We start from the raw sequence: 15,533 nt of genomic DNA on the forward strand, positions 1-15,533 counted from the left end.
TCCTACACAATGGTTCTAACGCTTTATACACACATAAATTAATTTACTGAAGAAAATAAGAATTATTTCAATCACCTAATAAATTTAAATAACAACAAAAAATCTCAGCTTACAACTTAGGTCAATAAACAAGTTATGAAATATGGTCCAGCTCATATAACAAAAGCGAGCCTACAAAAAGCTCCACCTGAAGCGCCTATCTCCCAATAAGAAATATGATATTAACCCCTGTTTCTGAAAACATATAACACACACGCGCACCAGAAAAAAGCAGCTCCCGAAGTTCGAAGGACCAGAAAAAATAATACACCACGATACAAAAAGACCGCAAATCGTCCCGTGGTCACCTAACCTTATTCATTCTTCAGCCTGCTACCTGCCGTGTAAAAAATGCCACAGCCAACTGTAAAATAGAAAATAATGACATTATTATCCCCCCCACCCTTCGCTATTGGTCCATCCGCGAGCGTGGAGGGGATGACGGCAGCATGCAGCTGTCTGACTCCAGTCTGAGGCCAGTCTGGTCTGGCCTTAACGTCGAAGGGTCTGTATAACCGTTTCAGAGTCGATGCGGAGCTGGTCGTGGCGCGATATATTCCGCGATCGACTTGTTCGAAAACTATCGTGAATACAGTGCGAGATATACTTGCAGGATTTTATTTGTGTTTTTTTCTTGAGGTTTGTAATGATAGAGCTGTGTAGTGATCCATGGAAGGGATTAAGAACTATGTGAGCCATCAGGTTTGTGTATTTGTGTCATTTTAGAAAACGAAAATACGTTGTGATTCACAGATAAAGATAGGATTTATTACGAAGAAAAGGTATAACCAAGAGGAGAAACGGGGAAAAGGTTAAAAAATGTAAATCGTGTTTGACGTTCCGTATAAAGCAAAGGATAAAATTTTGGTCCTTCGAGCTCGATCTCAATTACAAGTATCCGAAACGATTTATTGCTTCGAGGTGATAGAATAAAATAAAAAAAGGATAGAAAAATATATATTCTAGAATATTAAATAAATATTGAAAATTTATCTCGTATCTAATTTATAACCTGTTGTAGGAGTAAATAGAAAAAAAAAATAATCTATAACTGTTTGCCAGATATAAATATTCTAGGAATATTACCGGGCTTGAAAATTATTAGTGTCAACTTATTTAAAAAAATTTCTTGAATGAAAACTGAACATGAATTAGAAACACAATAAACAAAAAAACTTTTTTATCACTCTGAGCGAACCTTTTTCTAAAGCCGGTCACACACACTAGGTCGCAAATACCTTCCACCGATGGACACTAGACATTTGCCATATCGTGTGGGCATACAGAGATAAATTTCATGTGTTCAATTAGGTGTAGCTATTGTCGAAAGTCGAAAAAACTGTGAAGAACAATGTCACAAACAATGTTGGACAACTTAACCCTCATCAGAACTAATTAGAGCTGGGGGAAATTATTGGGAAACTGGAAATCGTCCGATTTTCACCAAAATTGGTATACACCTTATTTTGAGGTCGTAGATTACGAATCTGAACTTTTTTTCTGGCGGTCTCTTACTGTTTTTTCAGAAAAACGAAAAATTATTTCAACATCGAATTTTTCTTAATTTCTCATATTTTAAGGTTTCTAGTACATGTTTTGTTAGGTATTCAGTAAACAATGATGTCTTTGCTATTTTCTGTTACTTTCTTAACCAATTCTATGCATAATAGAGGAAAATTTGCTAAAATAAATTTGTAAACAATCTGAAAATGTTGGGTTATGTGTTCTTTCTTCATTTAAAGCAACGTTGCCTAAACCTAAATTTAGCGTTTTTTTTCGCTTATTCTGCATTCTGGGATTACGAAAGGCGGTCGCCAGAAGAAGCTCCTTCCCGTAACTGCTATTTTACCAACGAGATCTGACTATTTATAACCTCGAAGTTGCACGAAAGAGTTTTGATTGCATTGGTTACAACTTCCATGCGGAGGGTGTTAATCTTTTGTTGTTATATTATATCAAAAAAAGATTAACCCCTTCCGCAAAGAAGTTGAAACGAATGCAATAAAAACTCTTTCATGCAACTTCGTGGTTATAAATAGTCTTTATATAACTTCTTTGTGGATGGGGTTAATCTTTTTTTAATTTAACAAAAAAATATTAACCACCTCCGCATAGAAGTTGAAACCAATGCAATCAAAACTCTTCCGCGTAACTTTGTGGATATAGGTAGGTATATTTAACTATTGTCAGATCTCATAATAGGTAATTTATTTAAAGTTCCTAATCACCCGAAAAAATAGAAGATATGGCAACGTTGTAAATTTTCAAATTTCTGGATTAGGTCTAGAATATATATATTTGTCTTTCTCATTACATAGGAGAGAGAAAGAAGGATATATGAAATGTCAAACTTCCATCTGGTCTCAATTTTCTTTGTTATTTTGTTAAGAAAAGTGTTTTTCAGTAAAATTTTGGACATTTTTCTATCCTCAATCAAGTATGGCTTTTAGATAAACTATAATATAATGAAAATATAGTGAAACTATTACTTTATAGGGCCAAAATAAAGAATAATTCAATGTTGAAATTATTTTCCGTTTTTCTGAAAAACGGTAAGAGACCGCCAAAAAAAGAGATTCATAATCAGATTCCTAATCTACGACCTCAAAATAGTGTGTATACCAATTTTGGTGAAAATCGGATGATTTCCAGTTTTCCCAATAATTACTGAGCTGGGCGTTTAGCGTAATTTGCTCTTTTACTTTAACTCCAAAGATTAAAAGATCAAAATTTTATTTAAGAATGCTTCTACTCAAATATTATTGTTCTAAGCAAATACTAAAATTAGAAAAAAATACAAGGCATTTACTGAAATGGAAAGCGACATAATATAGTATTTTACTTGTTGATTCTTCACGTAGTTTTAGTACCAGTATCTGTTATCATTAAAGTAAATGTTTATTATACATACAAAAAAATATTTATCAGTTAATTACTAATATCGTTTAATCAATATCTGCGATATCAGAGGCTATATTCATATCGGATATCTTATCAAAGGAAAACTCCAGTTTTGATTAAAAACAAACAAAATAGAACAGGTTATTTAAAACGATCTAGTATGTGTTTATTAGAGTGAAATGTGTGTAGGTATTTATTGAACGCGCAAAGTGCTTACTTTGAATATTCCCGAGATATTTGAAATTACATGTATGACTACGTAAGATTTTACAGAAATTCTGTTTAGATGTTTCCATTAAATAAAGATACTTATACTATATTTAACTTGTCAGCGATGATAAGTATTAAACAAACTAAAATCTATGAAAACCATTCATATTTCCTAGCTAATACAGGAATTTGTAAAAGATAAAGAACTGAATCAGCTTTAATATTGCACAAACGTTAACCACTTGACTTTGACTAACATTTTCTAGCGATGTTTTGTCCAACGACGTTTTAGAATTTGTCAATAAAATTAAAAATAGTTAGAAATTCTATTATTAAACTATTTAGATTGTTTTTTATGGAAAATTGTAATTATACTAGATGTTCCATCATTGTATTTTTGCAAATTGTTATTGCTTTTTATTTCATTTTTATAAAAAGATTTGTAAATGCCCGTGAATTATAATATAATATCGGTTTTTGATACTATAAAGTTTTGGGATAAATTGTGTTATTGCACTTATACAGGGTGTTTCAATAACGCGCCATTTCTCGTGGGGAGATATTTTTTTTTATATTAACATGAGTCCAATTCTGTTTTGTTTCGTAGCTACAGAGGGTTAAAGTCTATTTTTCTCGATTTTTCATAATTTTCTTCCGAGTGCTTTTAGCAATTCGAATGAAATTTTGAGGCTAGAAGTTACTATAAGTGCGACATATTTATCTTAATGCTACAAAAGTATCGACAGATTCACCAGAGACGTGCATTGGTTTATCACTGGAATATTTTTCTAAAAAAACATGTGCGCCACTGACTTTTCTTGTTTGCAAAATTATGTAGACCGTTTAATATAGATTAAAAGTTGTCTCTTGAAATGTTGTCGTTTTTGGTCGTCTTAATGAGTTAAATGCAATTTTATTATTTTTCTTAATCCAATAGCCCCTTTAAGAAAAGTAATGCGTTGAACTGGCCAAAATGTTAAATAAGTAGGTAATCATTGATTCCTGATCAAAAAATATGAATATTATTATTAGTTATGAAGTCCCTATAAACATGGGTGCGGAAATGTATAGCTCGGTTTTAAAGTTATAGGATTTAAAACTTTTGAATAATAGGCTTTTATAATTATCTTATATAACATTTTTTTTTAATTTTCTGTAGTTACATTGCACTGAAGATCAATGTTATAAATTTTAATAAAATTTAAAAAAAGTTAGATTAAATAAATAATTTATTAATTTTATTTTAGTTTTATTGTGATTAATAAAATTGCGTTTATCTCATCAAGGAAATCGAAATGGAGAAAATATCAATATACAACTTTTAATCGACATACAGCTTACATAATTTTGCTAACAAGAGAATAAAGTCAGTGGCGCTCATGTTTTTTTTTTGGTCACTGGTAAATCTGTCGACACATTTTTAGCGTTAAAATTAGTGATGGGATAACTCGAGCGAAAATTCACTCGAGTACTCGATTATTGAAATAATCGACATCGCTCGATTGTGAACGAGCGATGCAAGTGACCAATTAGGAGCAACGAACGCAAGCGATTCTAGAATAAAATAAATTGAAATCCGATTTTAATGTGACATACTCGATAAAAAGCCGAGCGAATTTTCTACATACATTGCAGGTAACAAATTTATACGACGCCGTATAATATATATTTATCCGTTGCGTATCTGAGGACCAAAATTTTACGACCTACATCGACAATAAACTAAACCAAGCTATCAAGCGAATCGCTCGTCGCTTGCTACTTGCCATTCATCACCGAAAGAATACGTGCCCTGCGCACGCAACTTACCTACTGCTGGCGCTTGGCGTTAACGAGTACTTACAACAAGCGACGGATGAAAAATCGTATTTTTAAATACGAGCGATATTTCGCTCGAGCGATCACTCGGTTATTGCAATCGCTTGATACTCGAGTACTCGATTATTGAAATTAATCGGTTTTTCCCATCACTAATTAAAATATATAGCATTTACCTTTATGTACCTTCAAAATTCCATTCGGATCACTAAAAGTGCTTGAAAGAAACTTATAAAAAATCGATAAAAAAAATAAGAAAAACCCCCTGTACCTACGAAACAATGCAGGATATAAAAAATGATGATGAGGTTAATAAAAAATAAAAATTTATTTTACGTGGTTCCTCACAGGTGATGGCACGTGTTTGTTGAAAACCCTGTATAAATAACAATTTTCTAACCTTATAAAACTTATAATAGATCAACAAAAAAATTGAGACTTAAACCTCCTGTTACTACGAAACAAGCTAGGATCGGAAACAAATAACAATTTTATAACCTGGCGAAACTCCTCTAATTGATTTTCAAAAACTTATTGCCAATAACTACTTTATTACTCGATTTTGGATTGCTTCGGTCAACCTTCATTTCCTTTTTTTCTCCATCCGAGTTAGAAAATCGGTCTAACGCAAATCTCATTTAATTTTCAAGAACTTGATTATTTAAATTGCCACCGAGTTGGTCTAATATAAAGAAAAAGGTCCCGACGAAAGCAATAAAAGTGTTTACAGATAGGGCGAGGTTTGCTTGATAACTTGGTAACTTTACAGATTTCATTTAAACTATAATAATTATTCATAAAGGCAAAGTTTCCAGTGTATAATTTACATCTAGTTCGTTTTCTACTTAAAGAACCATTGGTTTGTAATTAATTCAAATACGTTATAACTACATTCATCATCATCATCATCATCACCATTTTCACCTTATTCAACCATTTCCAATTATGGTGTAACCTCCCTCACATATTTAGATACACTCTTTGTAGTTAGGCCCATTGTTGTCTATTGTTGGCAATGCAGGCTCAAGTTATCCCTGCGAATTTCGTTACGTCATGGTTCCATCTCAAGTTTGGTCTTCCTCTAGGTCTATTGATTCCTCGTATGTACCATGCCGTAATTTTTGTGGCCCATCTGTTGTCTGTCCTTCTTGCCAGGTGTCCTGCCCATTGCCATTTCAAGGATTTGATTCTGTGGATGCCACCAATTAGATTGGTTTTTTTGTCGTATCCACTCAATTCTTTTACTGTCTCTCTTGGTTATTCCCAGCATATTTCGTTCCATTGAACGTTGTGCGACCTGCAGTTTCCTTATAATGTCCGTTTTAAGTGTCCAGGTTTCATAGTCCAGGCATGCATATGCATAGGTCATGACTGGTAATACACATTGGTCGAATGTTCTGTTCTTCAGAGATAAAGTGGCATTCTAGATTTAAATATGATTGAGTTTCTTCCATAAGTACTACTTGCTAACTTAATTCTTCTGTTAATTTCTGGTAGTAAAGACCACGAGCTAATTTACTTATTTCTATAAGACTTTCTCCGTAACACACAGTCACTATCACTGTAAATTTACCTATTTTAATTTGTTTAAACTGAACAACCGAAAAGCAAATATCATAAAAAAGAACAAACATAAATTATACACTGCGAAAAATAAAGTATAGTTGGTAGAGAAGTTTAAGTTTGTATAAAGAACAAGGATCGTTGTTCTAGGTTGTTATCTTATTAGTAAATAATTGCATTACTATGCTGGCTGTACAGGAAGCCAAAGACAATATATCTCGGAGAAATGCTCTTGTTTATTATTTGCAGATTTAAGAAAGTATGATAAATTGTTTGTTGATTTACCGCTGAAGTTCAACCGTTATTATTTGCTCACCAGGAGACTATTTGAGATTAAATCTCAAATAAATAATATAAAGAGACAGAGACCTAGCTGTACAAAATGCAGGCAAAGTTTAAACAGAATTAAAAACTTTTGACGCAGGTATCCAAGATATGCATGCAAACCAGATGTAAACAGAAAAATGCTGAATTTTGCCATTTATTTATTAAAATAACTTCTATATCTATATAATAGTCCTGTATGATTATTATATTTATGATTATAGTATACAGGGTAGTGCGAACTTACAAATAAGAGTCATATTGACATCAAAATCAAATTTCTCATGTCAAAAAACTCCCAGGCACCAATTTTCATCCAAATATTAACGTTAGAAATTATTTGGAAAAAATTGAAATAAAAATGAAACTTCTACATCCTGTATCTCCGAAACTAAGCATTTTAGGACATACATTTATATGAACTTTTTTACTTAATTTTATCTGCAGAATGTGCTGCTGAAGTTTCCGGAACACAGTTCGGACCACCCTGTAGATAAGATTTTTATCACACTGTTTATTTAAAAATGATTTAAGTACACTCAGATGCAAAAAAACGCAACGGAAAATTTTCGTGAAATATAAAGTATTTAAAAAAAATTATGATTTTTTTGACAAATTGTATATAAATACCGTATGATAAAAAAAATAACGGCGTCCCATTGGCTTGGAAATTTTAGATACCTACATCGTCACCCTAGAATTAGGTTGTTCTATATCCACTTTTGGGGTAAAATGAGTTAGATACACCATTTTTTTATGCAGAATTTGCTTGTTCTATATCCACAAAAACAATATAGCCAAATTCACAAATAAAGAAAAAAAATCTAATATTTTGTATTATATCCATATTAATTTGAAAGTCGCGAAACCATATAATGGCCTACGTCCAAAAATCACGATTTTAGGCTCCATCCTACAGCTTGTAGTAAAAAAAATAGAATTATTTATTGTGTTCTTTATCCTAAGAAGTGGATATGGAATGAAAATATCAGATCAAAAAATATGTTACTATATGCATAAAAATTAGATTGTCCTATATCCATTTATTCTCTATCTCTTTCTCTCTAACATACAATGTATCTTGGATATTTGTGAAACCAGCTGCTTCAACTCAATTGACTGCTCAATCGTTCGTTTGAGAAGCACTGATTGCCTTATTTGTTAGCAAATTCGAATGTTTCACACTTTGGAATTTCGTGAAACCAGCTGCTTCAACTCAATTGACTGCTCAATCGTTCGTTTGAGGAGCACTGATTGCCTGATTTTGTTAGCAAATTCGAATGTTTCACACTTTGGATATTTGTGAAACCAGCTGCTTCAACTCAATTTACTGCTCAATCGTTCGTTTGAGAAGCACTGATTGCCTTATTTGTTAGCAAATTCGAATGTTTCACACTTTGGAATTTCGTGAAACCAGCTGCTTCAACTCAATTGACTGCTCAATCGTTCGTTTGAGAAGCACTGATTGCCTGATTTGTTAGCAAATTCGAATGTTTCACACTTTGGAATTTCGTGAAACCAGCTGCTTCAACTCAATTGACTGCTCAATCGTTCGTTTGAGAAGCACTGATTGCCTGATTTGTTAGCAAATTCAGAATGTTTCACACTTTGGAATTTCGTGAAACCAGCTGCTTCAACTCAATTGACTGCTCAATCGTTCGTTTGAGAAGCACTGATTGCCTGATTTGTTAGCAAATTCGAATGTTTCACACTTTGGATATTTGTGAAACCAGCTGCTTCAACTCAATTTACTGCTCAATCGTTCGTTTGAGAAGCACTGATTGCCTTATTTGTTAGCAAATTCGAATGTTTCACACTTTGGAATTTCGTGAAACCAGCTGCTTCAACTCAATTGACTGCTCAATCGTTCGTTTGAGATGCACTGATTGCCTGATTTGTTAGCAAATTCGAATGTTTCACACTTTGGATATTTGTGAAACCAGCTGCTTCAACTCAATTGACTGCTCAATCGTTCGTTTGAGAAGCACTGATTGCCTTATTTGTTAGCAAATTCGAATGTTTCACACTTTGGAATTTCGTGAAACCAGCTGCTTCAACTCAATTGACTGCTCAATCGTTCGTTTGAGAAGCACTGATTGCCTGATTTGTTAGCAAGTTCGAATGTTTCACACTTTGGATATTTGTGAAACCAGCTGCTTCAACTCAATTGACTGCTCAATCGTTCTCTAATACTATCAATACTAGAGATAGCTAAAAAAACATTTAAATAATCCAATAAAAGTTAAAAATCAGATTTAAAATCTGATTAAGTTATTCTAACACTATACATACCAAACAAATAAGCAGAAAAAAATGATAGTTTTTAATAAACAATGCAGACGAATAATTACTACTATTGTATTTTAAGTTTTTATTTTTTCATGTTGTTTTTAGTTAATGTCTTAATGTCTCCACTTCAGTTATTTTGTGTTGAAATAATATTTTGAAATACAAATAAATCAGCTTAAAATGAGTATTATATTATTCTATATCCCCTTATTTTGTTCTATATCCCTAAAATCGGCTCAATGCATAGCTAATAGACACATTTATTCTATATCCAAATCTAAAATCACTAATATCTTTTAAATAAAGCTTCTAGCAATAAAAAACAAAATAAATACATATGTTTGATAGATTTTTATATTACCTTTAATTTATATGTTTAATAGAACCATTTTGGTAGGTATATAGTGTTCACGGATATCCAGTTTAAACATTAAACCTTGTTTTCCCAGTTTCATCGAAATGGTCTATAGAACAATCTTATTCTAGGGTGACGACATATAAAATGACAGCGATCTTCATTCCATATAGCCATCGCTGACGACGTTTTTTTATCATATTGTATATTAACTTTAATTCGTAAACTCAGTTTCTTAGAAACTTAAGTATTGATCTCTATTATACAGAGTTTATCAAAGGTTTGTTTTTTACAAGGGTTGATCAAAGGGTTGTACTTTAAAACACCCTCGCAATAATTGCGCTTGATTGAATAATCTATACAAAATTAAAAAAACGTTAAAGTGTAACGATACTGTTCTGATTTTAATAAACATTAATAAGGATAAGGATAGCAGAACTAACGATTTTAAAGAAAACATCTGTAATAATCAAGTATACAAACGAAAAAAAAATCTGCAAAAAATACCAAAATATTTGGCATTGCCTACCTTGGCTCCTATAACTGCTTGTAGGCATCCGTTCATACTTCATACTGTCAATGAGGCTGCACATATCATACCGGCTCGGGTAAAGCGGGTGTGTGGCCGAAGGAAATATATATTTTATTTCAGGAATCTGCCTAAGGCTTAGCCCGATTCTGTCGTGTTAAACCACATCCAAAATTCCAAACACACGTGCTATCATTAAGGCTTAATTAAGGTTTGCAGAGCTTCATATTTTGCCATAAAATAGGAGCAATTTGTTACAAAACCATATAAATTATATATCACTGTAATCAGAAAACTTTAATCTATTTCCGTATTGAAACGGAATTTGAAATTATGTGTTTATTTTCGAGAAAGATTTTAAGATTTTGATGGTCATCAACAAAATATTCCTTATGTTTGGACTAAATTTTCTCGAAAATAAAGAAGTTGTCTAGAAATGTGCTACAATACGGATATAGTATAATCCTTTATCTTTTTTTCGGACTAGTGAAATGGACTCTTAAGTATGTGGGCAAATAATACTGCAAATAAACAAACGATTAGGTAATTTGCACTAGGTATAATTTTGGAAATGTTTGCCAATCTATGGCCATCGAATATTAAAGAGAATCAACGAGTTAGTTAATATTCATCGCAGAACATTTTTGTCGTATAATTTATTCGCCCGTTTCTTTGTCTCAATCTCCCCCTATAATTACAAAACTCCCTTTGTTTGTTTTAACTAAAGTAAAAGTGAAAAGCGACAAAGGCAGGCGTTCTATTATCTGTCTTGCTCTTTCCCGTTCGCTTTTTCATCTCAGCCCGCTAATGCACTATTTATTTATCCAAGTCTCTGCCCGATAATTATAGTTTCGGGTTACCGAGCTAATAACGCGACATTTCCAATATTTACCCGAAAAATCGAGCTTTGATCGATACGTGCCGCCCCCTTTGTTTAGTCTCTGGAGATGTATTTTCTAATTGGTTTAGTTCATTTCAGATAATCTGTCGAAAAACTGTATATATTATCGAAAAAAATTATGTTTTTTGGTTGAATTAAAAATGGTTTAAAAAGGCGTTGGTCTTTTTGTTTCAGTCTCGGTTTCAGTTATAAAAATACATCATTGGAAATGACTACAACTTTTGATTTTTGAAATGACACCCTCGGTATTTTTTTTATATTATATCCATATATTATATTATTTCCATAGAAAATGACATTCTAAATAGAATGACATATCATATGTCAACTTTTGACATTTTTGCTTAAAACAAAATTGAATTTTAAATTTCAATCTAGAGCGCCATGGCTGTGTTAAAATCACTAATTTTTAATCAGGGAGCCTTGGAAAAATAGATTTTATCGTCTAATATTATTCGTGTCTTGTCCTGGCCGGTTAAAAGATGCCCAAATCGTATTTTTAATCATATCTCAATTTTTTCAAATGGAACGAGGGTGGCTCATTAGCATATTTGGTTAGGTTAAGTTAGGTATAAAAGCATTTTTTCGAATAATTTGGTACCACTCACTTGGTATTTCGAGTCAAATTGTCATTATGAATCGCATGTTTCAATTTCAAATAAACAATATTCGAAAATGTCAAAAGTTGACATATGATATGTCATTCTATTCAGAGTGTCATTTTCTATCGAATAGAGCAACAAAACACCGAGGGTACCATTTAAAAATCAAAAGTTATAGTCATTTCCGGTGAAACAGGAAGTGACAGAAAACAACTGAATACGTCAATCAATCCTAATTTATGTCATATATTAATATACCAAATCTCGATTTTTTAGCTGAGATGATGTTAAGTGGGTGAGTCCCTTTTGGAGATGCACCCGGTATAGATCATACCTAATTTCAATTTCAAAAAAAAAGGTTTTTCAATTTTAATTAAGTTTGTTTATGTTATTATGTTATTATTATATATTATTGTTTTTGTTCTATAATTTTAGGTTACCTAAGTATTTTTTTTGGCTTGTGTTTATTTGTGTTCGTGTTAATTTTCTAACGACTGATTACTAAACATTATTGTTACGTATTATTATAACGAGAAAAAAAGAATATTATAGATTAAAAAGTGGGTTTATCAGAAAAAATCGGCCTATGTTGTGTGGTTTTCTCACCCAAGTCGGATCCTACTTATCTTACACACGACTAGATTTTTCATTCAACCCGACTAAATCGACCCAGTCTTCCTACCGAATTGTAGTTGTATTAATGATTATTCCGAGGATTATTCATATTTTTAAAAGTTTTAACTAAAATTAAGCAATTATATTTATTATTTCACTCCTTCTATTCTCTACAGCGAAACTAGAATTCTGAACAGAATTATTTCCCAAATCGTTTCTCTAAACTGCAGCCGTCATCACTCTATCCGCTTTCTGTAGGCCCCTGCTCTTTACTGTCAAAATTTATATCGCAACACGCAAACTGCCCGATGTCAGGCGACTGTTTCCTTGTTGTTGTTAAAATAAGGGGAGTAGAAACGTTGAGCCCGTCATCAGGCAACGCCTCTTCCACGGTCCCGTGTCTTTCAATACGCCTCAAAAAATTAGGGATGTTGATTTATCAAAAATGCATCGATATATTGTTTGGATATACAGGGTGGCGTCTCTCATCGACACGGAGGTTCCCAGAAGAACCAAGGAGGAAACATTTTTAAAAATTGTTAAATATGTCAAAAACCTTACATTTTAACTAGTGTTGCACAAGAGTCTTGAAAAAGTCTTGCAAGACCAAGACTCTTGCAAGAAATTCAAGACAAGACTTTCAAAATTTCTTGTCTTGAATTTCAAGACAAGACAAGACTTTAATATGCAAGAAATTTCAAGAGTCTTGTAAGATTTCTTGAATTCAAGATTTCTTGAAAGTTAGAAATGATACATTTTTTAAGTGATAATTAAGTCTTTGCGCAAGTTATGCCGGGTTTATACAACATTTACATAGTCGTAATCACAATCATAGTCATATATCATAAAAGTTAAACTATCCACTTCTTATAAACCTGTTGACATCTACCATGAACTTAGCCTTTAATTATTAATTATGTTACCCAACTTCACTGATATAAAAATTATGATTACCAAAATGTTCTATAAACGCACATTAAAATTGTGTGGTGATTATGACGATGATTAAGACTATGATTATGATTACAATTTATGCAAATGTTGTATATGTACGGCATTAATATTGACCAGTGTTCATTTTTTTCTATCACAGCCAGTGTTTTAGAGTTGAGAATGAAATAAAATAAAGTCGAGGCAACAAACCGTATATTGGTAATTGGTTTTATACACAAAATTATATTGGTATAATGGTATTATAAAAAAACTAACGATAGTTGAAACTAATGGTGGGTTCGTGGAGCACGCTATTTACGCTATTCGGTACTACTCTTCATGCACAAAATTGCTCCGCGAACAAAAAGTAGTATCAAATAGCGCAAATAGTACTCTAGCATGACCTTTCCGTACACCCTGTGTCCAAACTTTTCCAACCAATCTTCCATAATAAATAAAATAAATACCATAAAAAATAAAAGTAACTATAAACGGGTAACCAAAATAGAACATAATAAACTAAAAAGAATTAAAAACTAGAACTAAAAAATGAACGCACAAGGTTAGGTACGAAATAATAACCCAAAACCCATAAATCGAACTTAACCATACTTATTCTTATTCAGCTTTTATTTGGTAATGGCTCCTGTTTCGTCAAACGGGCGAGTTGACGTAGTTCGTTTGCGGTCCGTTAAGATTTTTTTTACTAAAATTAGCATCGTTGTTGTTCATTTTTCGCTATTACATTTTGTATACGATTTATTACCTTTTTGTTAGAATGTAAAATTTTTCAAGACAAGAAATTTCAAGAGTCTTGCAAGACAAGACAAGACTTTGCCGTTCAAGAAATCTGCAGGACAAGACTTTGAAAATTTCTTGTCTTGAATTTCAAGACAAGACAAGAAATTTATATTTTCAAGACAAGAATTCTTGTCTTGTGCAACACTAATTTTAACCATATACTTCTTTAATGAAACTCACCTTTATGTTTCTTGTAGTATTTAAAAATCATTTAATACCTACATAGAGTGTTCCATTACAAAAAATACAACGTTGATGTGTAACTTTCTTTTGGGACACCCTGTAGAACTCACTATAATTTTAAAAATGCTCTAAACTAACCTACATATGCTCACAAAATTTCATTTTATTACAAACTGTCGTTCTCCTTGGAGCCTCCGCGTCGTATGAGAGGCGCCATCCTGTATAGTAAAAAATATACTTTTGTAACGTGGTCACTGCTAGAAACATCTGAAAAATCAAAAAGAATATATCGCCTACAAAATAATCTATTTAATATCAATAAATCGTTATTAAAAATATCGATATCATTTATAGAAGTCGATAATTAAAAATATATCGATATAAAATCACATTTCTAGGGCGAAATTTAATCGGGTACTGCCACATCTTGCGTGCAATATGCCTTAAATATATATAAAGGAAACCCAAAAAAAGTATTTCTTGTCAAAAACGGTATGGCGTGACGCACAAGAAAAGAAGTAATTTTAATTTTTCATCTCTTTATTGTTCTTTTTCTTCTTCATTATATTTTGTGTTGTACGTCAAGATTCTTATATGAAATAAGGAATTTTGGGGAAATGTGATACAATATTAATTAGGGAAGCCGTATTATTGAGCGGAGTTCATATTTTAATTGCGAGAAACTGCCATTCTTTTCGATTTTATTTTATTGAAAAATGTATTAATAAAATTAAATTGGTTCTGGGTACGATGGTGCTTCTGGGTATGATGGTGCCCCTAATGGCATTCTTCGTCCACATCTGAAGACGTGGATAGCTTCTTGTAAACCCTGCACCCTCTGGTATTTTAAACATATTTTATGTAACCCGTTGACTGAAGAAATAAGATGCGCAACCTTATGGGCGAGATCGTGGCACAAAATTTGTCCGAGATGTAGCTGGCGTTCGGATGTCCCAAGGAGAAACACAGTACATATGTATATGCATTTTTTTGTAAAAATCATTTTTAACATATGTCTATTCTTGGTCATTATCTATCTATTGCAATCGTAAAAATTTAGAGTTACAGCAAAATAACGAAGATACAGTCTTAAAAACGGTATCTTAAATGTGATCGGTATAACAAAGCAACTGTTACTCTTAATTTCTCACAAAAATATTTTTATCATATACTGTGTTTTTCCTTGGGACAGCCGATATTATACTAGGCAATAAAATATATTTAATTTAACTTTATTTTTTTCAGCGCTAGATAAAAGTCTATGGCCAGACCCCCTCCCGCAGCCCAAAACGACATCCACCCCGACATGTGGGATGTTTTGGACGCTGCCACTGACTGCGATTGTCCCGGGCCGCCTCCCGAATTTCTACTACCGCCCCCTCCGAGGCCCCCCGTTCTTCAGCCGGCCGACCCCCTTTTTTGTGCTGAAGACGTGATGACCATGGAGACCTGCGACGCTCTACCGGTGAG

At 32.6% G+C, this 15,533-nt stretch overlaps 1 protein-coding gene across 6 annotated transcripts in view; it reads left to right on the plus strand.

Annotated features, from left to right (window-relative positions):
- The first annotated feature begins 511 nt into the window (after positions 1-511).
- LOC115889275 overlaps positions 512-15,533 on the plus strand; it is a 122,546-nt gene continuing 107,524 nt past the window's right edge. The window contains exons 1-2 of one of the 6 annotated variants that reach the window (XM_030909221.1): positions 512-741; positions 15,309-15,528. In XM_030909221.1, coding sequence (XP_030765081.1) covers positions 15,325-15,528 — 204 coding nt within the window. In that variant the 5' untranslated portion in view covers positions 512-741; positions 15,309-15,324. Of the gene's footprint in view, positions 742-799; positions 822-3,066; positions 3,200-15,308; positions 15,529-15,533 lie in introns of those variants that run through there. The other 5 variants (XM_030909226.1, XM_030909224.1, XM_030909225.1 and 2 more) reach the window with 5 other exon arrangements.

Source organism: Sitophilus oryzae, unplaced genomic scaffold (genome assembly GCF_002938485.1).
Source record: "Sitophilus oryzae breed Bouriz unplaced genomic scaffold, Soryzae_2.0 scaffold_813_pilon_pilon, whole genome shotgun sequence".
Lineage (NCBI taxonomy): Eukaryota > Metazoa > Arthropoda > Insecta > Coleoptera > Curculionidae > Sitophilus > Sitophilus oryzae.